The sequence below is a fragment of the Cladophialophora immunda genome, assembly GCF_000835495.1.
Source record: "Cladophialophora immunda strain CBS 83496 unplaced genomic scaffold supercont1.1, whole genome shotgun sequence".
Taxonomy (NCBI): domain Eukaryota; kingdom Fungi; phylum Ascomycota; class Eurotiomycetes; order Chaetothyriales; family Herpotrichiellaceae; genus Cladophialophora; species Cladophialophora immunda.
In genome coordinates, this window is record NW_015622541.1 from 3,504,095 (window position 1) to 3,528,310 (window position 24,216).

At 54.7% G+C, this 24,216-nt stretch overlaps 7 protein-coding genes across 7 annotated transcripts; 4 read left to right on the forward strand and 3 right to left on the reverse strand.

Moving 5' to 3' along the window:
- Positions 1–123: 123 nt before the first annotated feature.
- On the reverse strand, positions 124–1,251 carry PV07_01012 (uncharacterized protein). Its single transcript, XM_016387508.1, has one exon. It carries the CDS (start codon positions 714–716, stop codon positions 324–326), a length of 393 nt encoding a protein of 130 aa, XP_016254436.1. The 5' UTR covers positions 717–1,251; the 3' UTR covers positions 124–323.
- A 214-nt stretch (positions 1,252–1,465) lies between these two features.
- PV07_01013 (uncharacterized protein) lies at positions 1,466–4,246 on the forward strand. Its single transcript, XM_016387509.1, has 2 exons — positions 1,466–2,374; positions 2,430–4,246. The coding sequence occupies exons 1-2, from the start codon at positions 1,756–1,758 to the stop codon at positions 4,016–4,018; spliced, it is 2,208 nt and encodes a 735-aa protein (XP_016254437.1). The 5' UTR covers positions 1,466–1,755; the 3' UTR covers positions 4,019–4,246.
- A 46-nt stretch (positions 4,247–4,292) lies between these two features.
- PV07_01014 (uncharacterized protein) lies at positions 4,293–8,522 on the forward strand. The gene is made up of 3 exons (XM_016387510.1): positions 4,293–4,537; positions 4,594–5,532; positions 5,581–8,522. The coding sequence occupies exons 1-3, from the start codon at positions 4,448–4,450 to the stop codon at positions 7,492–7,494; spliced, it is 2,943 nt and encodes a 980-aa protein (XP_016254438.1). The 5' UTR covers positions 4,293–4,447; the 3' UTR covers positions 7,495–8,522.
- Positions 8,523–8,525: 3 nt separating this feature from the next.
- On the forward strand, positions 8,526–13,600 carry PV07_01015 (protein kinase C-like). Its single transcript, XM_016387511.1, has 4 exons — positions 8,526–9,729; positions 9,796–10,062; positions 10,125–12,788; positions 12,848–13,600. The coding sequence occupies exons 1-4, from the start codon at positions 9,237–9,239 to the stop codon at positions 12,907–12,909; spliced, it is 3,486 nt and encodes a 1,161-aa protein (XP_016254439.1). The 5' UTR covers positions 8,526–9,236; the 3' UTR covers positions 12,910–13,600.
- Positions 13,601–14,843: 1,243 nt separating this feature from the next.
- Positions 14,844–16,145, reverse strand: PV07_01016 (uncharacterized protein). The gene is made up of 2 exons (XM_016387512.1): positions 15,394–16,145; positions 14,844–15,290 (listed from the first exon to the last, which is right to left on the reverse strand). Exon 1 carries the CDS (start codon positions 15,842–15,844, stop codon positions 15,440–15,442), a length of 405 nt encoding a protein of 134 aa, XP_016254440.1. The 5' UTR covers positions 15,845–16,145; the 3' UTR covers positions 14,844–15,290; positions 15,394–15,439.
- A 4,477-nt stretch (positions 16,146–20,622) lies between these two features.
- PV07_01017 (uncharacterized protein) lies at positions 20,623–23,140 on the forward strand (the record flags this gene model as incomplete). Its single annotated transcript, XM_016387513.1, has 4 exons — positions 20,623–20,769; positions 20,858–21,416; positions 21,472–22,659; positions 22,736–23,140. The coding sequence occupies 3 exons, from the start codon at positions 20,623–20,625 to the stop codon at positions 22,443–22,445; spliced, it is 1,680 nt and encodes a 559-aa protein (XP_016254441.1). The 3' UTR covers positions 22,446–22,659; positions 22,736–23,140.
- A 21-nt stretch (positions 23,141–23,161) lies between these two features.
- Positions 23,162–23,974, reverse strand: PV07_01018 (uncharacterized protein; the record flags this gene model as incomplete). Its single annotated transcript, XM_016387514.1, has 1 exon — positions 23,162–23,974. One exon carries the CDS (start codon positions 23,972–23,974, stop codon positions 23,162–23,164), a length of 813 nt encoding a protein of 270 aa, XP_016254442.1.
- Between the last annotated feature and the right edge of the window lie 242 nt (positions 23,975–24,216).

Here is a 24,216-nt window from a genome sequence, read left to right on the forward strand (position 1 = left end):
CCGGGTGCCCATTGGACGCCTATCAATGGAGACGCGAAAGCACCAAAGGGGTCACCCGCTGCCTGGTGAAGCCTGACGGGGAGAATTTCTTAGCTAAAAGCCCTCCTTCCACAAGGGCCAAGGGTCCGCGGCCCCGCCGGAAGACACGCCGTCGAAGCCATCACTATCTTGTCGAATGCCTCTGCACGAAAGAATTGCGTCCGGGCTGCTCACTGGTTGTCCTGTTGATCTTCAAATCATCTTCATCTCCCCGCTTACTTGACAAGTGTTCCCCTCCAGCTCTAGTGTTTCTTGGGAGGTGGTTCTTCTCCCGTTTGCCCAATCTACCGTGCATAATGATGGGCAAACTCAAAATCATCCAGTGCCTGGGCAGCATCTCCTGCACGCAACCCTAACCTGAGACACGCCGCTGTCCCATCGCACACTGATATACGAGGAGCGTTTTCCCTCTTGCTGTCCCTTGTCTCGTCATGGCACTCCCAAAGAAGGGGAGCACATGTTACACGGCTTCCAATAAGCCCCCCAGGAGCCAAGGTTCTGGACTTCAGAGCATGAACACCAGAAGCAGAGTGCCACATGTTCCGAGAGACTTGATGTCGGGCTCCACCTGTCTGCCTTGTGGTATCAGAATCAATCATCCTCCTCGTGTTCGGGGATGCAGGTCCAGGCCAGAGCGTCACACCAGGCCGTTCGTGTGGGACAGATGACATGACCATGATGAGGCTCTCTTTCACTTGAACAACAATACCAGGTCGCCGATGCAGGCCGCCGTTCAGACATCCCCGAGAGACAGGTCATGTGTGACTCTGTCAATTCGACAGCTTTTTGGGGCCGACACGGTCCAAATCTCAGAGGGAAAGTTGCGTGTCTTGGATACCATTTTGTATGTTGCCGTGCCAAGCAGTTTCAAATGGGGACTTGGGGGCCATGACTCGGCGAGATTCGGTCTGGCGAACACTGTGTTGACTGAAGGGAATCCTCACGCTGGCAGAAGGCCTTGCTGAGAGGGCTGCTTGGAGGACAGACAATCGTCCATGAAAAGATTCAACTTAATCACAAGCCCTACCGCAGGCAGGCTGTCTGTCCATTGTCCAAGGTGGTGCCAAGTCCCTCAGATTAGGGCGAATCCATCGTCTCATTTGTTCTGCGTAAAGTAGCACTCGCATCGGAGGGGAGACGCAGGAACCTGAGCATCTGAAGATCGGAGCCCATCCATTGGAGCAGGGCCAAAATCTCCTTCTCATCAACTCCTCACACACGAGGAGGCAAGTTGCGTCCATTTTATTCCGCTCCAGGAAAGTGGATAGAATGCTCTTTGGCGAAGATTCTGACAGGCAAAGAGAGCGAAGACAAGCAGCGTTCGTGTCGTGATTCGTTCCAAGCTGTAACACCACCCTAGTTTCTAGGTACAATACCCGGTTGGTTGGTGCCGGGACTCACTTCTCCTGCTTTCGGGTTGGTCTCCCAAAAGTCGGCTCCCCAGGCTGCTACCGAGGGTGGGCGCAGACAGTTGGTTATTGCTTCTCTCTTTTCGCTCCCTTGTGGATGAGACATTGTCCCCTCGCCGTTCTCACCATCCTCCTGTGTGTCGCAGACGTCCTCTCGTTCTCAACTGCAATTGCCATCCACTCTCGTTCAGCAGTTCTGCTCGTCGCAAACCTGTACCACCTCCTTGCAGGCCCTCAATCAAATCTTCGAGCGCGATTGACGTTCAGACAGCTACCACGCTATGAGGAACGTTGACTTCGCAGCACGATGCGCTCTTCAAACCACATTCGCTTGATGCCTTTTTCGCGGTCGTGCGGTAGCGATATCTTGATTGCCGTCAGTCTTGTACTATCACTTTGCCCCGTCGATGCCTCGGAGCCTGCCCCGATTGTTGCGACAACAAGTACCGACTTTTTCGGCTACGATGGCCTGTGGTCCGCCATCAGTATACGGGTCGGGTCGCCCGAGCAATATCTTTCTGTTTTTCCTAGCACACTGAGTCAGGAGACGTGGGTGGTAGGCCCCGCCGGCTGCGATGGAACCTCGATCTGTGAGAATAAAAGAGGGGGTTTGTTTTCCGCAAACGAGTCGTCTACCTTTAAGGCTCGAGGCTTTTACGAGCTCAATTTTGATCCTCAGCTGGGCGGCAGCGGGTACGGATATTATGGCTTGGACACTCTTTCCCTCGACGATGCAACCTCTGTGCCTGATCAAATCGTCTCCGTGGTCAATTCAACCGACTACTGGGTCGGAACCCTGGGACTGGGAGTTCAGCAGACTCGCTTCAGTGGCTCCGAGGCCATTTCGCCGCTCTTGTCGAGCCTGGTACAGAAGCGCAACGACATCCCGAGCCGCAGTTACGGCTATACTGCAGGAGCAGTCTACCGTGTGTGCCCCCTTCAAGCCCTCATCCAAGCGCAGTCTGCTAATGCGACTTCCAGGCCTGAAAAGCGTGCCAGCCTCATTGACCTTGGGAGGGGTTGATGCCAACCGATTCGTACCGAACGAAATGAGCTTCACATTAAGCCAGGACTATTCTCCGATCGTCGCGATCAACTCGATATCAGTCTCATCGGGGGCCGAATCTTTGCCTTCTAATTGGGACTCCAATCCTCAGACGCTTCTGGACATGTCTCAAGCCGACTTATTTACCATTGACTCATCCACTCCATTTCTATGGCTTCCGGAACCAGCTTGCGACGCTTTTGCAAATGCTCTTAACCTGACCTACGACGACACTTTACAGCTCTACCTCTTCCCATCGGATAATTCATCATCCCCCAGTGCTCTCAGCGCATGGAATTTGACTTTCACATTCACGTTGAGCAATTTGCCAGGCTCGCCCGACCAGCTTGAACTGAAATTGCCATACGATGCGTTCAACCTGCAATTGACATACCCATTCCCGAACCTGGCAGCAAACTTTACCTCTCCTCCCACAAACTATTTTCCTCTGCGCAAAGCAGCCAATTCCACACAGTATACCATTGGTCGAGCCTTCTTACAAGAGACGTATCTTACCGTCGATTACGAACGCAATAGATTCTCCATCTCACAAGCAGTGTTCACGTTGGATGCCGTTAGCAATGTCAACCTCCTGGCGATCTCCCGACCCGAAGGTAGCACATGGCCAGGACCTCCAGGAACTGGTTTGTCAACAGGCGCTAAAATAGGGATTGGAGTAGGAGCTGGAATCGGGGCGTTGCTTGCATTGACACTGGCCTGGTGGTTCTGCTTCCGCAAGAGGAGGGTGACAGGCAGTGCTGGGACGGAGAAGGAGAAGAGACGGTCATTGCTTAGTCGGCTACAGAAGAACCCCGACTCGAAAACCTCTGTTTCTGAGTTGCTGGGCGACAAACGTCAACCGACTGAGGTCCCTGCAGATCCGTCAGTTAGTCGGTTCGAACTTTCAGGCAGCACGCCAATTGAAATGCCGGCTGGCCCCGTTTCGCCTAGTTTCTTCGAGAGCAACGACGGCCCTCGGCGGGGATCGGCGCTCATGAGGAACGATCCAAGAAGACCAGCAGAGCTCGAGCAGCAGCAGTCGGCCAACAAGGCAGCGGAAGCGGCAGCCAGCGAAAGATCAGGCTCGCCGGTCCCCCCATATTCACCCGCGGAGATCAATCATCGCTTCAGCAATAGTGTCAGCCCCTACAGTGTCAGGCACAGTCGTGCATTTGGGACTGTGTCCTCTGATGACCAGGGCATCAGTCCTGTGGGTGCCAGCCACGGCGGTCATTCCGGGCGATCCAGCAATACCAACAGCAGAAGCATGTCCAGCCCAATATCACCAGAGGTCACATCAAGATCACAAGCGCAATTTTCGCCTGGAGGAAGTACCAGCCCTACTACGAGCACCAGCCGTGGCAGCCTTTTGGTACCACAGCTGAATGGACGACCTCCATCGCGCTCGCCCAGTTCTGGAAGCAGGTTTGTCGAGGAAGGACTGGGCACCGTGACGGAAGAACGTCCTGCTGGCCCGCCTGTTCGAACGAATCCTCCAGAAGACAGATTCAGCTGGGAGCAGTGAACGTGCGGGAGGCAGATGGCGGATTGATGACCTGTAATGACCCGAGATGCTTGTCACGTTATTGCTCCTGTTCGAGCATGGATGTATCCCAGTTGGAAAAGAAAAAGCGAAGGACTGTATAGCACTGGACAGGATACCAGTCTCATATACCTGGGTAATATGTAAATAAATTGTTCAAAACCTCGATAGATGTGGCCAGCCTAGCATGTGGATCCACGAAGCCAACCCACTTAAGGCTTGTGAGGCTGCACTCGTTGCTCCAACTTCTCGACGTCACCAAGCGCGCGTTCTGCGACAGCACCTTCTCATCTCACGACCATTATTACGGGCGGAACCAGCAAAATGATCAACCTACATTGACTGCCCTATTTACCCTTGACTAGCATGGATTTGCGCGCAATCCTGGATAGGTCTTTGAGGTGAGGAGTCATGGCGCTTACCAGCTGGAAATCCTTCCCGTTCTTCGACGTCTCCCAGATTCCTGTGCCCGCAGACGAAGACGGCTCATATGTCTTCGACGTACGTCTGCCTTCTCGATAGGACTACACTGAACTTTTCGCTGACTGCAGTTGCAGAACGACGTCGTGTCACTCACCACCGGCGCGGATTCTCTGTTCCTCGGTACTTCGGTCGGTTCAGTGCGCATTCTTTCCCGCGCCTTGAAGGTTGTGCGCTCCTTTCAAGCTTCAGACGCCTCCGATGCTTCGATCACCCACCTCCGACAAGTTCCCGACACTCCTTTCCTCGTAACCGTCTCAGAGAATCTCTCATCGGAGCCCTCCTTGAAGGTGTGGGCGTTGGACAAGATCGAGAAAAAGACGGGAGCACCGAGATGTCTTTGTACGATTGGAGTGCAGAATGGCAGGAGACAGTTTCCAGTATCTGCACTCGTGGTGCTGGATGACATGACGCAGGTGGCCGTGGGGTTTGCCAATGGATCCGTCACCGTCATTCGAGGCGACTTTATACACGACCGGGGGACCAAACAAAGGACAGTCTTTGAGTCTGAAGACCCGATCACCGGCCTAGAAGTCCGTCAAGGGGCGACGAAAGTCCTTTACATTGCGAACACGGCCAAAATCTGTAGCCTGATCATATCTGGGAAAGGCCAGGGTCAACCGGTCCGCACCGTCGACAACCGCGGTTGCAACGTGGGATGCATGACTCAAGACCACGAGACCGGGGACATGGTGATTGCCCGAGAAGATGCCCTCTACTACTATGGCGCCAACGGCCGTGGCCCTAGCTATGCCTTTGAGGGTCCGAAGAAACTTGTCAAGATCTACAAGGAGTACGTTGGCGTTGTGTGTCCACCGCGGGTGGCACAGGTGTCCAAGTCCAAAACATTCCGAAGGCTGGGTGGTGAAGAGATTGACGAGCTGTTCAGCAACTCATCCTTTACATTGTTGGATACTGATCTCAAATACCTGGCTCACTCGGAGTCGTTGCCTGCTCCAGTCAAAGAGGTCTTCGTGGAATGGAATGAACTCTTCTTGCTGACCGTGGACGGAAAGGTACGTTGCCGAGCTTGGTGGCTTTGTCATTTCACTGATCCAAAGTAGCTTTATAGGTACCAGGAGAAGACACTGCAGCAGAAGCTCGAGATCCTGTATGAGCGGAACCTGTATATCTATGCCATTAACTTGGCGCAAAAATTGGGCGCCGACAAAATGCAACAGAACATCATCTTTCGGAAATACGGCGATTATCTGTACCAGAAGGGTGACTACGACACGGCCATGCAGCAGTATCTGAGGGCCATTGACAACACGGAGCCTTCGCAAGTGATCCGACGTTTTCTGGACACGCAGAGAATTCACAACTTGATCGACTATCTCGAGGAGCTACATGACCACGACCGAGCCACTGCAGACCACACGACCCTGCTGCTGAACTGCTATGCGAAACTCAAGGACACAGACAAACTGGACGCTTTCATCCGCACACCGGGGACGGCAAAGTTTGACGTTGAGACGGCCATTGCCATGTGTCGACAAGGCGGATATTTCGACCAGGCGGCTTACCTTGCGACCAAGCATGGCGAGAATGAACTGGTGATCGACATATTGGTGGAAGACTCCAAGAAATACGCAGAAGCCTTGCAGTATATTTGGCGTTTGGAACCTGATGCGGCATATCCTGTGTTGATGAAATATGCCCGCAGCCTCCTGGAGCATTGCCCCGAAGAAACGACCAAGCTGTTTGTCGAATACTATACCGGGAAATATACTCCCAAGAAGGATGTCCCGGCGGTGTCCGATGTCCAGGCCCAGACAGGGGGTGGTGCATTTCAAAGCCTCTCGGCTCTTTGGAGCCTGCCGTTCATGAATCGATCCAGCGCTGTTGATTCAGCACCGGCTGCGAATGAAAAGCCTGAGCACGACGAACCCGACCCTGACGGCGAGGTCGAACCGGCTCCAACGTACACTAAACCGCGTCCGCGCAGCGCCTTCTCTTCATTCCTCGCCCATCCCTCAGAGTTCATCACCTTTTTGGAGGCGCTGATCTTGCAAGAAAATCTCTCCAAAGAAGACAGATCGGACTTGTCGACCACGCTGTTTGAGATGTACCTCGAGGCAGCAAACACTGCAACAGGCCCGGCAGAGAAGGAGAAATGGCAAGTCAAAGCAACCAGCTTGATTGCCGACAACAAGACTGCTTCATTGGATTCGTCGACGATTGACACCTCGAATGTCTTGCTCCTGTCATCGCTCTCCAAATTCCCGGCAGGAACGACATTGGTACGGGAACGAGAAAATCTATATGCCGACATATTCCGGTCGTTCACATCTGCCAAAGACACATCGGGCGCCATATCTGCACTCAGAAAGTACGGTTCCAAGGACGAATCGCTCTACCCGCTTGCACTTGGCTACTTTTCTTCGTCGGAAGAGGTCCTCAAAGCACCTGGGGTCAGGGAAGAACTCCAGTCCGTTCTGCGGAAGATTGATCGGGAAAACCTCATGGCCCCGCTTCAAGTGGTCAAAGTGCTGTCGCAAGGTGGCTCGGTGACGATGGGAATGGTCAAGGCGTATCTTTCGGACAACATCTCTCGCGAGCGCAAGGAGATTCAGGCTAACCGACGATTGATTGACTCCTACCGGACCGAAACGGCGTCGAAAAAGGCCGAATTGGCGGACCTGGGCACGAAACCGGTCGTGTTTCAGGCGCGACGCTGTTCGTCGTGTAATCGGAACCTCACCTTGCCCACGGTGCATTTCATGTGCAAGCACTCGTTCCATCAAGAGTGCTTGAATAAGCCCGGAATTGGCATGGACGAAAACGACAGCAAGGTGGAGTGCCCGCTTTGCAAACTCGGAAACGATACCATTCGAGCAATTCGGCGACAGCAGATTGAAAGCACGGAGCAGCACGAATTATTCAAGGCTGCGTTGGCACGAAGCAACAATCGGTTTGGGACCGTCAGCGAGTTCTTCGGGCGCGGAGTCATGGGGACGGCCCCCACTGCGGACTGATAGCGTGATCAACAGCGATGCGTCTACAGGCGTCGACACAGCCTTGATCTTGGTCGCCGTCCGTCGTTCAAGACGAGGATATATAACAAATACCTGAGAGTGCTCAGGAAGTCTGACATCCGGGAAGTGGAGCAAGACCCGGAAAGACCAGCCAAGGCTAGCAAGGCATTGGTGGAGGAGGAGAGTTGGACATGGTTGCACTTTTGTGCGATCGGGAAGCTCAAATCCGAACCCTTGTCTGACACTCTGCGACCTGCTTTCAGCCGCATGAAGCATGCGTTGTGGGATGAGTCCACAGCCCGCTCCGATATGTGTGTGAGATGGGTGGGCGCAAGGCCTCTTGTATTGGGTATCCCTCGGCCGTTGCCAATGGACAGTCTGCAAAATGAAGCACCCATTAGCAGAGATTGAGGTTTCTATTTGTAGGCCTTAGGGCTGGATGTAGGTTGGCATGCGAGACTAACTAAGTGGCTGGACAAGGACAGGGCAAGCTGGCGCGGCGGGGGAGGCAGTTGGCGGGGAGAAGACGGCGGCGGATGAGGGGTTGCGCGAGGGATAAGTACCGGAGAGCCATGTCCCTGCCGGAGTCCTTGGTATGGGCTGAACAACCGACATCAATGATGCGGGCACTATGTCCCAATGGGGCGTCTCAGCTTACCAGGACAAGAATCCAAATGTCAGAAGGGGAGGAGAACCGGAGCCTGGAGGCTGGACATGGACATGGACAACAGCGTGTTGTGTGATTGATTGCAAATACGCTGTTGTGTGGTCGATGACGCGGGTGTCGGGGAGGATGAATCAACGAGGAGATGCCCCAATGCGCCTCCCAGGCTCCCATCGCGTGCTCTGGTTTGTTGCCCTCCGAACGACTCACTGTTTAGGCGCTGCTGTAGCCAGGCTGGCCCCTCTGATGGCCCCCGGTTGCCTCTGACCACAGCTGCATGTGGAGGGGGAATGGGTACCTACAGAGATACCTAGTAGGCAGGTAGAGGACCAAGAGAAAACCCCAGGGGATCGTCACACTCGAGTTTCACCATCATTGCTTGTTTATTGTTTCTTCTCTAGCACTACTACGTCACGGCCAATCTGCTTGTCCTCGGTGCAGTATACTTTCTGTCCTGTCTATCCTTAGTACTCGGTACTTGGTACCCGTCGAGCGTCTCATCTCCTCAGCACCGTGGCAAAGAAAAGAAAACACCCGAGACCGGGAGGGAACCACGGCCAGAGCGTGGCGGGGTCCTCGTCTTCAGCCCTCGCAGCACGCAGAGCGAAGTGGGCGCAGTCGCAACTGCAGCTGCAGGCGACTTTTTGCAGTCACCACCCAACGGCCTCCCGCACAGCCTGAAAGCCTGAAAGCCTGCACTTGAACCACCCACACAATCCACGCAATAAAGTATCCACCGCTCATCACTGCACTGCATGTTTGTCCTCGCTAACACTACTACAACAACCTTAGCCATCATCACCAAGTCCTGACGCTACCTACGACATTTTCCAAGGCCCCGTGAGAAATCCCTCCGCTGCGAAAGGGACTCCCTCTTGTCTCCCTCTATCCTTCGACCGCATTCTTCCCTATCAATTCTCCCCCTCGGGCCTGGTCAGACAAATGCCCCTCCAGCCTCGACACGGGCTCGTGACATCGCACTTCTGTTCACTCTGAAGGCCGCAGTTGGCCATAACTCCACCACTACACCCTCTCCTTCCGTCTCCCTCCTCGCTCCTTCGTCATTTCCTCCGCAGCCATGGCGGACCCCGACCAGGCCATCGCCGAGGTCTATCGCAAGATCGAGCGAGAAAAGGCTCTTATCAATGCCGCCACTCACATGCGACAGTCCACCAACAACGCCGCGGTCCAAGCACGTGTCGACAGCAACATCCGGGACGGCAGGCGAAACATTTCATACCTGGAAGAAAAATTGGCAGAGTTACAGCTGAGACAGCGGGGTCACAATGAGGGAGTTGCTCCCCCTCCACCTGCCCATGGGGGCTCCGGGTATCAGACTCCCTTAGATCCCCGTATGCAGCAGTCGCGATTCCAGCACGGCGGGGGACCGACTCCTCCTCCCAAAGATGAGCGAGGCTATTTTCCCGGCGAGAGAGGCGACTATGGTGATCCTGGTCCAGGCGGATATAGCCAGGGCGGCACCGGCATGATGCCTCCACGAGCTCCCTACGGAGACCCTCGTCCTTACAGTGCTCCGGTCCCCAAGGCACGCCCGAATTTCTCGAAACTAGGTATGATCGCTTCCAGCCACTTGTGAATGAATCCCAGGATCTACTGACACGATATCTGCCTCGCAGACCTGATCAAATACGACACCCCATATCTCGGTCCCAAAATCCAACTCATGCTCTCCCAACTCGAGTTCAAACTGTCAGTCGAAAAGCAATACAAAGCGGGCATCGAAAAAATGGTCCGCCTGTACCAAGACGAAGGCGACAGAAAGAGCAGACTAGATGCCGAGGGCCGGCGCATCGAGAGTAATCAGAAAGTGCAGTTGTTGAAGCAGGCCTTGAAAAGATACATGGACTTGCACGTCGACATCGAAACGTCGGATGGTGCTGACGGTGAGTGGGACAAGTCCCGGTGCGTATTTTTCCCCCCTGCAAGGCTGACTTGCGTCGTATAGATGACAGTCTCAACGCCCCCAACATGCGAAAACCCCTGACCGGTCACCTGGAAATGCGTATTCATGCCATTAAGGATGTCGACCATGCAGCCTCGTCACGCTTTTCAAGAGGCCCCGAAACGTTCGTCATCATGAAGGTGGAGGACAACATCCGGGCCAAGACTCGGGCGACTCGCACAGATAAATGGACAGAGGAAACGCATCACGTCGACATCGACAAAGCCAACGAGATCGAGCTGACGGTCTATGACAAAGCGGGCGACCGACCAACCCCAATCGGGTTTCTCTGGATCCGTATCTCGGATATCGCGGAAGAAATGCGCCGGAAGAAGATTGAATCGGAATTTCAGCAGAATGGCTGGGTATCAGCAGACAAGATGGCGAATGGTGGCAGTCCGGGTAAACCAGGCCCTGATTTTCAACCAGCAGCTTTCATGCCTCCAGGAGACGCTGCGGGCGCCGGCTCTGCCGCGGGTTTCACTCAAAATCCTCAGCAGCAGTTCCAACCTGTGATGATCGATTCTTGGTTTTCTCTGGAACCAGCAGGCAGGATCCATCTCTCAATGAGCTTCCAGAAGCAGACGGGCGGCAAACGGCCGTTTGACATCGGCCTGAATCGCCAAGGCGCCGTGCGCCAGAAGAAGGAAGAAGTGCACGAAAAGCAGGGCCACAAGTTCGTCAAGCAACAGTTTTACAACGTCATGCGCTGTGCTCTCTGTGGAGATTTTCTAAAGTACTCGGCGGGCATGCAGTGTGCAGATTGCAAATACACCTGCCACACCAAATGTTATCCGAAGGTGGTCACCAAGTGCATTAGCAAAGCAAACTACGAAACGGATCCCGACGAAGAGAAAATCAACCACCGCATTCCACATCGTTTCGACAATTTCTCGAACATCGGTGCGAATTGGTGCTGCCACTGCGGTTATCTGCTGCCATTGGGAAGACGCAATGCGAAAAAATGTTCGGAGTGTGGCCTGACTTGTCATGCCCAGTGTCAGCACCTGGTTCCGGACTTTTGTGGCATGTCCATGATCGTCGCCAATGAAATCCTGGAGACCATTCAGAGAACGAAACACCACAACAAATCCTCCTCCGTGAGCTCGGGCATGAGCAATCGAACCCTGAGACCGAATTCCGCAGCCAGGCCGGGTCCCACGTCTCCCACGCAGAGCTTCGTTTCGGACAACACTACCCTAACGCCACAGATATCAAACCAGTCTTATGACCAACACCAGGAACAACCGAAGCCCTCTGCTGCCGCCATGAGCGCTGCGCAAAACATGATGTATAACCAACCCCAAGCGAGCCTGTCACAACCACAGCAGCAACAGCAACGACCATTGCAGCAAAAGGCCGTGTCTACCGCGGCGGTGCAGGCAGCCGCTGCTGCCACGACTCGACCGCCGTCTCAGCAGTACAGCCAATCGTTCAATGACTACAGTCCTCAGAAAATGCCCGCAGACCGTTACGCGAACGCTCGACCCCCCGCGCCCGAACAACCACATGCTTCATACGACCCTCGCGCCTACCAAGGATACGACCGCCAACCGGTGCAGCAACAAATGCCGCAACATCAACCGCCACAACAAGCCATAATTCAATCCCCACGACCTCAACCTCCGGCGGCGGCAGGAACAGCAAGCTATTCGCCCGCCCCCATCAAACCAGCGCCGTCGTCGCAACAACAGGTCGCCACGCCTCCATCTGGACGCGGATCCGGGCCTAGAATTGGCCTTGACCACTTCAATTTTCTCGCGGTACTGGGGAAGGGCAACTTTGGCAAGGTCATGCTTGCAGAGGCTAAGAGCTCAAAGAAGTTGTACGCCATTAAGGTCTTGAAGAAAGAGTTCATTATCGAGAACGACGAAGTCGAGTCGACCAAATCCGAGAAGCGCGTCTTCTTGGTCGCCAACAAAGAGAGGCACCCTTTCCTGCTCAACTTGCACGCTTGTTTCCAGACAGAGACTCGAGTGTATTTTGTGATGGAGTATATCTCGGGTGGCGATCTGATGTTGCACATTCAACGTGGACAGTTTGGCCTTAAGCGTGCTCAGTTCTACGCTGCCGAAGTTTGTTTGGCTCTCAAATACTTCCACGAAAATGGCGTCATATATCGAGATTTGAAGTTGGACAACATCCTGCTCACCCTGGACGGACACATCAAGATAGCGGATTATGGGCTGTGCAAGGAGGACATGTGGTTCGGATCGACGACCTCCACATTTTGCGGTACACCTGAATTCATGGCGCCCGAGATCCTTTTGGACAAGAAATACGGCCGTGCCGTTGATTGGTGGGCTTTTGGTGTCCTCATCTACCAGATGCTACTGCAACAGTCTCCGTTCCGTGGCGAAGACGAGGACGAAATCTACGACGCGATCCTTGCAGACGAGCCCCTATACCCCATCCACATGCCACGTGACAGTGTTTCGATCCTACAGAAGCTGTTGACGAGGGAACCAGAGTTGCGGCTAGGGAGCGGACCGGGAGACGCGCAGGAAATCATGAACCACGCGTTCTTCAAGGGCATCAACTGGGACGACATCTATCATAAGCGGGTTCCCACACCGTTTAAGCCCACCATCAAGAACGAAAAGGATACGAGCAATTTCGACCAGGAGTTTACGAGTGTGACACCGGTGCTCACACCGGTGCAGAGTGGTGAGTTTGAGTTCGGAATCCATTTTGGGTCTTTTGAAGCTGACACGTCGCTTTTCCAGTGCTTTCACCTGCCCACCAGGAGGAATTCCGTGGGTTCTCGTATACAGCCGATTTCATCTAGGAGAAGAAAACACAAGGAGGGCCAAAAAGCCACAGCGGCAGTGAGGTCGAGTCCAGCACAGAAATTCAATGCTTCGAGGAGACAATTCCTGCCGAGAACGCCGATCTTCAACTCACGGGCAAAGGACCGGTTATGCGCCTTCGATTAGTCACTTCCGAAAAGCCAGCGTTTTGAGCAGACCACGGAGTGGGAAGCAATGCGGTCGGCGCAGTGGACCCAAGTACAGCCAAGTGTGGTCCATCAGGGCGACGAGAAATTAAGCATTGCTAACGCAGCGGCGCTTGTGCCACTGAGCAGGGGTGGTCAAGAGCAAGCATCAGAACTTTGCTCCAGGACCGAGAAACGTGTGGAATAGAATTGCATCTATGTCAGGGTCAAGGTCACCCCTAAGATAGCCCTCTGGAAGGTTTTGAAGGACACGATGTGTGATGAGGTGACATGAAGTTGGTTCGGGTTGGACTGAAAACCCAAGCGAGTGTTTGGAATGAAGCCGCCCAGGCACGAGAAACGAAACATGACGGAATGGAATAAGAGACCAAATTGGAATCGAAACTTGGATGAGAGGCAGACGAAATTCCAGACCGGCCATGACTGGACAGATTTAGAGAGAATGACAGGGAGGCCAGACCATGCAGAAAGACAATCGAGATGTATCATTCAGCGCATTATTGGGTAAAATTCGCTCCATGGGTTTCTGCTACCGCCACAACATGGCATTTTCATGATCATGGTGAGCCCCATATACGACCTATGATAACTCTGCCGTGCGCATAGCTTGACCCCCTGCCCGAGGTCCAATAAACCTAGACAAACACAGCCATACATCCACTCACACAGAGAGAGATAGGGGGAGACGCGGGATCATGCCTCCCCTCCCACCTTCAAGGTCGCGTGGAGGACACCCGTGGCATCCTTTCTCTCCAAAGACTTCTTGACCGGGTGGGGGTCCTCGAAGATTTCGTTGATTTCTTCCAGCGTGCGGCCCTGCAGGCGTGGTTAGCATCCGCCTTTCTCTTTTCTCGGACGGTGGCAGGGCTAGGGACGGGGAGGAAGAGGAAAGGGTAAGGAGACAAACGGGGAGACGAAGTGTGGAATAGGGACTAGGACTGGGACTGGGACTGGGACTAGACGTGACCATGAATATGAACAAGATTCTACGTACCTTTGTCTCGGGGAAGAACAGATACGTGATCAGCACTTCGAAGCAGTCCCAGAAGACAAAGACCAGGTAGTAGTAGTACCCGATGTGGCTGATGGCGACGCCCGTCGTGTACTGGCCGACGACGCCGGCGATCGAGGCGACGATCTGGCCGAGCGCGTTGCCCTTTGCGCGGGTCTCGGTGGCCAGACACTCGGAGATGTAGAAGGGCTGCAGAGGGGTGAGGCAGAATGAGAAGACCACGCTGAACAGGTAGATGAAGAAGATGCCCGCGTGGCCCGCGGCGGCCCCGCCCGACGTGACGGAGACCTTGGTCAGGCCCGTCACGACGGCCAGGCACAGCGCGCAGCCCGTGAAGCCTCCCAGCAGCAGCGGTCTACGGCCGACGCGGTCGCTCAGCAACGACCCCAGGATCGCGGCGATCCACGACACCACGGGGTTCAGCGCGTTGAGGAGCAGCTGCGTGTGTGGGTTGGTGATGCCCGTCTGCTCCACGATGACGGGGAAGTAGTACGACACCAGCGCGTTGCCGGAGTACTGGCCGAACCAAGCAAAGCCAACCACGCAGATCAGCCGTCGTCGAGCCGCCGGCGTCATAAACAGGTCGCGGTAGTCCCACCAGCGCTTGTCGGAGCCGTCTGAGGAGATCTGGGCGCGCATCTCAGCGAGTTGGAGGCGGACGAACGGGCTGGAGCTCGACCCTTCGCCGTGGTATGTGGCCAGGACAGCCTCTGCTTCTGCGTATCGATCTTGCGCCATGAGCCAACGCGGTGACTCGGGGCAGAAAAATACCCCCAAGACGATATATCCGGAGCTGACCATCTGCAGCCAAACCGGAAGGCGGAATGAAATAGTGCCGGCCATGTAGGCGGTTCCATAGGTCACCCAGGAGGCAAGGATACTCCCGACAAAGTAGTTTGTCTCGAGGAAGGCCGAAAGAGGACCACGCCAGTAAGGATGTGCCATCTCACTGACATAGGTGATCCCGGCCACGTTGAGGAACCCCTGCCCGAATCCGACGAAGAAGCGGCCGGCCAAGAACATCGCCCGAGAGGTCGAAGGAGCCTGGATGCAAGTGCTGAAGATGACCAACGCGGCACCGGTAAACATGCCCCATCGTCGCCCGAAAGTGTCGTTGATAGGCCCACTAATTGGCAGAGCCGCAATGGCTCCGATGTTGTAGATCGCAAAGACCAGGCCGGTGGAAGAACTCGCAGATTTTCTGGAAGACAAATCAGCATAAAATTTAAGCAAGACATACCCAGGTGTCCGTGCCAGACGGCGCGACAGAGCAGAAATCAACAGTGAAAACAAACCACACTCACAATCCGTAATAATTCAGATACTGAGGCATCGCATTGATGGCACCCATCAGCGAGCCATCGTAGCCCTGGAGGATGATGCAGAAGTAGCCGATGGACAGGATGAGGTAGAGCCTGAACATGGTAGGAGTAGTCGCACTGGGCTTGACGCCCTGGATGTCGTTGGCCAGGTCGAGGACGTCATGCTTGTGTACAATTTCCGAGCCGCCTTTGACGACTTCCACCATGTGCTCCTCAGGAGCGTCCATCTTAGTCGACATCTTCTTGATACCAAGCAGGAGTTTGAGCTCAGTGCTCGGCCGGTGATAGTATTGGGTTTGTGAGAAGGAGGAAACCCGGTATGGTAGTTGAGAATGAAGATCGAGGGGTGAAGCCACGCTCTTTTGTACCTGTGCCTGCAACGTTCCAGGCTATATGCATTCTCCAGCTTCTCTCCAGATTCCCAATGCCCCATGTGGAGATACCCTGTTCGTAGCCTTGCATCGTTTCTGGCAAATTGAGGCAGGTTCGAGGGCAATTCGCTGGTCTTTCTGCCGATATTCTCTTAGGGCGCTCGCCCGTTTGCTTTCGCTCAAGATCCTCCAATGAGGGCAATGCCGCCCGAAAACCGCCAAAGGCGCCTCATAAACCGCCTCTAGATTTCCCGACTAGAAGCCGAGAGGACCTCAAAAGACTTTGCCCCTGGTGTAGTGCCCCACCGTGAGACAGAACGGACGAATGATTCTTGCAACGGCATTGGTGGCGAAGGTTGCTGCTCCGTGCTTGGACAGGTTTACGGTAGTTGCGCATTGAAGACGCTCAATTCAAGCCTGTGGTGGCGGAGAGCAGCCAAGACACGCTAGTCTACTTTGGTGCACTGTAAAGCGGCTTCCTCCATATTCCAACTCGGCTAGTTCGAATCATGCCATTTTAAGCTTCTCGTTCTGTGCTCTCTTTCGACGTCCATGAATCCTCCAGCGCTGCTAGTTGTGCATTCTTGCATGAAACGTGGCGAATTTCGCTAAGACTCTATTATGCCTACCTTTAGTTCGATCAAAGCGGGTGGGCGTGCTTCCGCAGTGGACATCTGACTATCCTCCGTTGCAGTCAATCCCAATACCATGTTCAGAGAACGTGGTGTGTCAACATTGAAATACGGCTGCTTATAGTTGTCTAGCGTATAGGTGTAAAAGCCAGGAGCCGATAATGGAAACCCCAAAGAGAACAAGCAACCGAACTACATGCCGATGGTTTTCTGGCTAAGCAAGAGATTCGGTCTCGCCTACTTCAGCTCCATCATGAACCCAAAACTGGCTTCGACGGGCTTCACAATGTGTTCTTCCCGTGTAGCAGGGCCACAGGCGCCCGTTCCTACACCGCTGACTGCTACATCCAGACGGAGCAAGGTGGCATCGTCCTCGACGAGGTCACAAGGATGCGCAGCTCTCTCGAGCATGTCGGCAGAGTACCGCGTCACTGTAAAGTTGAATTCTGGCTGCGGCGCCAACGGTGGTTGAATTGGCAGATGCTGTGTAGCATTGGCAGATCCAAAAGGAGATGGCGTATCAATCCCGCTCACCCTCACAACCGGCCCTCTTCCTTCGGCGGCCAGCTCTAGCCAGCGAGTATCCATGCGGTTTCCACTCTCCTGTGGAACGTCGTAGAGGGTCTGCAATCGAGCAACATCATCGACTTCCCAGATACCCAAGCGCTGACTGCTTTTCTTGTCCGGATACGACTCGCCAGGACCACGACCAAACCACTTGACGTGGCTGAGAGCCTTTGCCAGGACAACATCAACTCCCATTCGAGGGAGATGCTGAGGGACATTTCCTACCGGCTTCTCCAAGTGGATGAAGACTGACACCGCGGAGCCGTCCGGCTGAATCTGGTAAGTGGTGGTTGCATGCCAACCCCAACCCAAGGAGGGCGGAGCGATGTATGTCTTCGTCATCAAAGTGAGACTGTGAGATCGGGACTTTTGGTCCAGCACCATAGAACGAAGTTGGGAAGTTATCTTGTCAACACCGAAAGAGCGCCAGTGGGGAAGAGCTCTGGGCATGTCGTTGTCCGTAGGAGGGCGCCAGAAGCCAGGTATCAGAGAGTCCTTGCGGTCTAGGGACTCTGGGATAACTGGACCGCAAGGAGTGGTCCAAGATTTAAGAAGACCGCGGACTCGGCTGAAAGTGAATGTGGACTTCGGGGTGGAGATTGTCAGGGTAGAATTGTTATGGTGGATCACTGGCAAGGACGTCCCTGAGTGCAAGGAGATTGGAAGACGGCATCCCGGGGAGAGTTGGTGCTGGAACCAGGCAACTTCATACCCCTTCTGTGCCCAACTTGCGCCGTCACCCAGTCGAAAGCTCATGGTGAGTAGTAGCTCGAACTGGGACTTTTGCTCGAAGACAGCGTCAGGAAGGCTCACAGCTTTTTTTGTACCTGGCGCAACAGGAGGGAGTTTCAGCGGGCCGGCCACGAGTATATTGGCGCTGAGAAACTTATATCAGCAATGTTGAACTACAAGGAGTCTCGGACACCGAGAAATCACTTACCTTGGGCCAAATTCCTCAACTTTGAATGTCGCCTCCAAATATCCGAGGTCGACAAAGTCGTATGTGTTCTCAATGATCAAATTTCGATCCACCAGATCAATAGAGACGGGCTGGTATACTTTCTTCAGTTCTGTGAGTCCCGGCGTGGGCTCATGCTCGCTATCGCAGAGCCCGTCCATGACAAAGGTCCCATCATGGACCTTCTGACCGAAGTCCCCACCGTGTGCATAGAACTCTTTGCCGTCCGGGCGAACCTGGTGAAGGCCGTGATTGGCCCACTCCCAGACGAAGCCACCCTGAATGCGTGGGTGCGCGCGAAACACTGCCTCATAGTCCTCAAGCAGACCAGGACCATTGCCCATGGCGTGGGCATACTCGCACATTATCACCGGCTTTGTGAATGTGCCGTCCGCGGCGATATCTCTGGTCGAGACCCTCTCGACAAGGGCATCCACAGCCGCGTACATGTACGAGTAGATGTCCGTCGTCCCCATGTTTGTGTCTCCCTCGTAATGCACCAAGCGACTCGGATCAAGGCGCTTGCAGGCCTCGTACATGGCGACGTGATTCTGCCCGCAGAATGCCTCGTTGCCGAGCGACCAGATAATCACGCTGGCGTGGTTCTTGTCTCGCTGCACCATCTGGACGGCGCGATCGACGTAGGCCTCCTTCCACGATGGATTGTCCGATAAGTATTTTCTCGCTTGCTGAGATACCGCGCCAATCCACCGTTCGTACGAAGCTTCTCCGCCGTCCCAGTCTGCTGTATTGGTGGCTACGACTTCGGAGAAACCATGACATTCCAGATCCGCCTCGTCCATCACCCAGAGGCCAATCTCGTCGGCCAGCGCATAGAGACCAGGGTGGGACGGGTAGTGAGAGCAGCGTACGGCGTTGATATTATGTCTCTTCATCAACTCCAGGTCGTGGCGGACGAATTCGAGTGGTATTGCGCGACCGAGCCGAGGATGGTGGTCGTGGCGGTTGACGCCACGGAATCGAAGGACTTTTCCGTTGACCGTGAGTAAGCCATTCTTCAGCTCGACCTTTCGAAAGCCGGTAGCATGTTCGACGCGGTCCGCGTTGCTGCCATCCGTCAAGGTAATCTCGACGTCGTACAAATAGGGAGTCTCCGCCGTCCACTTGTTTGGATTGTCCACACGTAGCTCAAGGTCGACTTTAGGAGCCTTGGCCCCAAAGCCAGTCTCGGCCCTGCCTACGGTCTTACCTCCACGATCGGTCCTTTCGCGCAGGACAACAGCCACAGTCCCGCCTTTGGGGCAGTGGACATCGACTGTAACGCGGAGAAAGCCATGCTCGTAGACGGAATCAAGATCGCCTCGAATGAAAAAGTCATCGATCCGGCATGTTGCTGGAAAGGCTATCAGATGGACATCCCGGAAAATTCCTGCGTCACGTTAGCAAAGCTTTTGTTTTGGACAACAAGGACATTGTCATACCGGAAAGCCACCACTGGTCCTGATCCTCTATATACGAGCCGTCTGACCACTGGTAAACGCGTACCAAAAGCTTGTTGGGTTTGTCACGTTTTACGGCGGCCGTAATGTCAAATTCAGCGGAGTTTCGGCTTCCTTGGGCGTATCCAATGAAGTCATCATTAAGCCAGACGTGATAGGCACTGTCGACACCGTCGAAGCGCAGCCGCAATTGAGTACTGCGGTCCCAATCAGGAGGCACAGAAAAGGTCCGCCGATACGTGCCCGTGGGGTTCTCGTCCGGAAGATGTGGTGGACAGGCTGGGAAAGGGTAGACAATATTGGTGTACTGAGGCTGGCCATGGCCTTGAAGCTGCCAATGACCCGGCACTTGGATGGTGGTCCAGGAATCTTCTTGTCCGCGATCGAAATCAGCGGCTTCAAGGGGACTGCCGGCGTAATGAAAGTCCCAGGTCCCGTCGAGTGACAGAGAGGTCTTTGGGATCCAGTAGGACCGTGGCGGCAAAGTATTTCGGCGGAAAATCGCCTCGTTGGCATAGTCTGGCCTGCATTGATCTGTCTGCTGTTGTACAGAGGGCCCTCCCAGACCTAGACCGTCTATTGATTCAAGCATAGTTGTGGCAGAAAGCAGCTGCAAATACAACAAGAATAACCTCGCCAGCAGAGACACGAGTTTTGAATATGGGAACAACGAGGGTGAAATGATCTTTTGCGCGCGCTGAAGGCGAGGCGTGACATGTAGATCCCATTGCTGGACGCCGGATAGCTCATGTCGGCGCAAGTGATTGCGATGTGCCCGACCCAATCCATCGTGACCAGCATTGGGTAGGCCGGAAGGTGCTGGAGACTGGACGACGTACCCCTTGGCGATCAATCAAAGATGGGGTTGTATTCTCTCACAGGAGACTGGCTGCATATTGGTGAGCAAATGAAAATCGCATGTAATCCGCGTCCAAATCCTACAGAGGATCAACTGCCTCCCCGCAAATCGATCAAAGACGAATCGGAGCGCCTTTTTCTCCGCCAGCTTTTCCGCCCTCAATCCAGCTATTTCATAGTGGCTGGCGGCTAGTGCACACAGAGCACTACAGCAGCCAGATATGTAGACGTTTTAAGTTAGTATAAATATCCATCTTGCCGCTACAACAAGCAGATCGAAGAGGTCGTCAATCCGCCAATCACAGCGGAGACCTCGCTGGTCACATGAATCTGCTTCATCTTGTCATGCACCTCCTCTCTACCACATGCTGCTCCATATCAGCGACACCAATGGCGAGAACAATTTGCTAGAGTGGATGCTATCGGGCCTCCAAAACACCGACATATGTCCTGGGACCGCGTCCCTCCACCCGGCTGCTGATGAGGCCCAAATCAGCCTGTGTCGTCTGTCGGTAAGTTGCGACGCCCGTGATCCAGGAAGTCCAATCGCTCAGCTTGACTCGTAGGAGGCGTCGCAGGAAATGCATACGGTCGTACCAGGGAACAACATGCGATTTCTGTACCGAGAGGAATCTGCAGTGCATTGTGAGTCAGGAAGCCGACTTTCCAGAAGATGGCTACGAGCCGATCGTGCCTCGACGGATCCATGCTCTAACGCACAAGTCCAGGCTCCTGCCGCCCCTGGACTTGTGCGAGGAGCTGATCAATCTCTATTTCCGCTACATCCATGTGTCGTTTCACGTCTTGTTTCACAAGCCGTCCTTTTTGGCCGCTTTCAAGAACGGCTCGCTGTCGAGGATCCTCCTTTTCGCCGTCATCGGCATGTCAGCCCGCTTTTCGCAGCACGAAAGCCTAATCAAGGCATCACCTCGGGAGCGAGGCAGACCCTTCACCAAAGAAGCAGAGCGTTTATTGAATCTACACGACATCTCCCTCACCACCATCCAAGCTTGCCTGTTGCTGGGAGCGTCCGCCGTGGTCGAGGGGGAAGGGGCGACAGAATCTGTTTACTTCAGTATTGCTTGCCGCATGGGAATGCTTCTAGACCTTCCTAACGCACCGGTCACAACGCGAATCCAGCAAGAGCTCAACTTTAGAGGTTAGGGAGCCGATGGCATACCGTACAGGTCTGGCAGTGACTGACTGGGCTACAGTATGGTGGGCGTTGTACGAAACGGACACATGGTCATCGACGGGAGTGCGATTGCCGAAGATGATGCCGTTGCGCAATGTGCCGCTCCCGATGGCCGAGAAGAGATTCCTCGAGCTTTCGTCCACCGCACCCCCGAACCGAACTTACATCGCCAACCGCGGATCCCCAACGGCGAAATCACCCATTCCACAGGACTCGCTGATAGCACATTCGGTGATGGTAAACCAAATCTTCTCTCAGATCGACGAGGTCAACTCACGAGCCGTCTCCGGTGAGCTGCACGGCGCCGAGCTCACACAGGCTGTCGAGCGTGTGTCGGTGGAGCTGAATTCCTGGGCCTGTAGCCTTCCGGACAGGATGGTCAACACGCCGGAGAACCTCGTGTACTGGACAAGGCAAGGTTTCGGTAACATATTTGTCGTCCTGCACATGGACTATTGCCACCTGTGCCAGATCCTCTTTTACCAGTTCCTCCACGGCAGCGCGAATCAAGCATATCACCACGAGGACCAGGACCAGCATCAGCTGAGGAGTCAGTACGCCCAGAAATGCCGCAAATACTCCACGGACGTTTGCAATCTCATCCACCTAGCGAGCGAGACCGAGGGGGCCGAACTCCTCAACTCGATCGTCGGCCACGTCCTGACCATCGCCTCCACCGTTCAGCTGCACATCCTGCTCTTCAGCGACGATGCAGCGGACGTGCACAGTGCGCGCAGACTGCTCGAGCGCAACTTCGAGCTGCTCACCCGCTTGAAGACGTTCTGGCCCTGCATCGACATCTCGTTTGCCCGGTTCGAGGCCTTCCACAAGGCCTGCCTGCGCTGCCAGGACGACTCGCACTTCCAGATGGATCAGTGGATGCTCAAGTTCATGCTCGAGTTCGCGGCGCCTCTCACTGAGAGATATGAAGAGGAAGGAGGTGGCGAGGAGAATTTCCAGCGCCCGTGGTCTTTGATCAGCACTGCAATTTAGCGGGATACACAGAAGTACAATGTGCTGAGCGCTGTGGGACAAACTACGAGATTGTATGCGACAGGTTCATTTGTTCAGATCAAGCCATGCCGGATGGAAACAGCAGCCACGAATGTCCCAGCACCAGATGTCCAGGGAGGTGTGGGAGAACGACGTTTGATCGAGTTCAGTCCTTCCAGCGCCCGATCCCTGAGCGCTTTGTGGCCAGGGTCTTGTGAGTTCTCTCCAGGTACCCGAGACGTCTGTATTTCTCGGTCTCGCCGCTAGCTGCTGACCGCCCAAAACTCTAGATACCCTTGGCCTCCCCGGAACTTTGCTCCAACACCCCGCGTGCCCGCCGATCTTAGTTCTAGGAGGGGATCCAACTTTATCCCGACTGAACTGCAAAGTCCTGGAGACCATGAGGAGTTTCGTAAGCGGGCGTTGGGGGGTTGGGTGCTTAGAGGGGCTGAGGACCACGTCTAGCAATCAGTGAGAGGGAACGGAGGCAGGGTCTCATCTGAAAGAAGCGGCACAAGTGGTATTAACACGGGTAGATGCTGCCCTTCTGTCGCCTAGCATAAGAACCACGATAGGGCTTGCCACCTAGTTCGAAGGCAACACACCATTCAGCGGTTTGAAACTAAAGGAGCGTGTTCCACCATCCACACGAGCTGCCGACCATATTTCCCCACTGGATGATCATCCCACAACTGTCCCAGGCGACAGCTCCGCACCTACACGTCGAATTGTCCATAGAGCACACGCTCCGAAACAGGCCTATCCCCCAGATTCAAGTTACTGAAACCTGCGCGAAGCCTCGCCTGTGCTATGGCCGCGTCATTTTGGGCGGAGAATCGCTTGTACTCCGGGTCAACGTCCTTGACGACTTTCTCCGGCTGCTCGAGGTTCTCGAGAGCTAGGTCCTGGCGCTGTATCGAGGGCGTTGTGTATTGGTCGAGAACTGTAGCGGTGAAGACGGACTTATTATCTCTCTCTCTCTCTCTCGCGAGGTGCATTGCAATGTGGTTGAGGAGGAGGGGATGCAAGGCCTCGGGGGACGGACATGCACTATCAACCATGGTCGGGTCAGGGGGGAAGAAAGCGTCGTGAAGACGATCTGGACGCTGGGTCCCCGCCTGTCGGGCATGTCGGGCACTCACTGGAGGGATCTGAATGCTAGCGAGGGTGCCCGTGGTTTCGGTCGCGCAACCACAGATGAACGCCATGACGAGCTCGACACAGTGCAGTATGACTTCCCGGTTGTCGAGCTGGTCCCACGGGTATCTGGTGCCGGTGAAGTAGGCCGTGCCGCCGCTGCTGACCATGAACTTCCAGGCCAACTGCCTGGTCTCCCTGTTGGTGTCGTCCCTCTCCAAGACGGCGGGATCAACCTCCTCGCGGCACATGAATAGGTAGCAGCCCTGCGCGAGTTGATTGCGGTTGTCGTTGCCGGTCACGCCGGCCCAGACAGGGTGGTCCTCGAGTATTCTGGACCACAACTCCTCCCTTGATTTTGGGGGAGGATATGAATATCGAAAGAGAGACATGGCTCAGGTCTGCAAAGCGAAGAAGCGTACGGAAGAAGGGTGAAGGAGAAATGTATGCAGAAGGAGGAAATGAACCTAGGGGATGCCCTATATATATACCTCGACCCTCCTGCCCAGAGTCGAGCGGGGGAAGCGAACTTTGCGAATGTGACGTATACCCCGCCAATGGCAGCACAGTCCCAGACTCAGCCAGCGATGGTCCATGAGCCCACATCTCACTCCCGCTGGACTTGAACACTTGG

Bases quoted from the DNA above. Each gene is read 5' to 3' on its own strand.
- PV07_01012 (XM_016387508.1), bottom strand. From the start codon at position 716: ATGGTCATGTCATCTGTCCCACACGAACGGCCTGGTGTGACGCTCTGG.
- PV07_01013 (XM_016387509.1), top strand. From the start codon at position 1,756: ATGCGCTCTTCAAACCACATTCGCTTGATGCCTTTTTCGCGGTCGTGC. The intron at 2,375-2,429 runs GTGTGTGCCCCC...TGCGACTTCCAG, and splicing joins TACTGCAGGAGCAGTCTACC to GCCTGAAAAGCGTGCCAGCC.
- PV07_01014 (XM_016387510.1), top strand. From the start codon at position 4,448: ATGGCGCTTACCAGCTGGAAATCCTTCCCGTTCTTCGACGTCTCCCAG. The intron at 4,538-4,593 runs GTACGTCTGCCT...CTGCAGTTGCAG, and splicing joins ACGGCTCATATGTCTTCGAC to AACGACGTCGTGTCACTCAC. The intron at 5,533-5,580 runs GTACGTTGCCGA...GATCCAAAGTAG, and splicing joins TGCTGACCGTGGACGGAAAG to CTTTATAGGTACCAGGAGAA.
- PV07_01016 (XM_016387512.1), bottom strand. From the start codon at position 15,844: ATGGGGCATTGGGAATCTGGAGAGAAGCTGGAGAATGCATATAGCCTG.
- PV07_01015 (XM_016387511.1), top strand. From the start codon at position 9,237: ATGGCGGACCCCGACCAGGCCATCGCCGAGGTCTATCGCAAGATCGAG. The intron at 9,730-9,795 runs GTATGATCGCTT...TCTGCCTCGCAG, and splicing joins CCCGAATTTCTCGAAACTAG to ACCTGATCAAATACGACACC. The intron at 10,063-10,124 runs GTGAGTGGGACA...TGCGTCGTATAG, and splicing joins AACGTCGGATGGTGCTGACG to ATGACAGTCTCAACGCCCCC.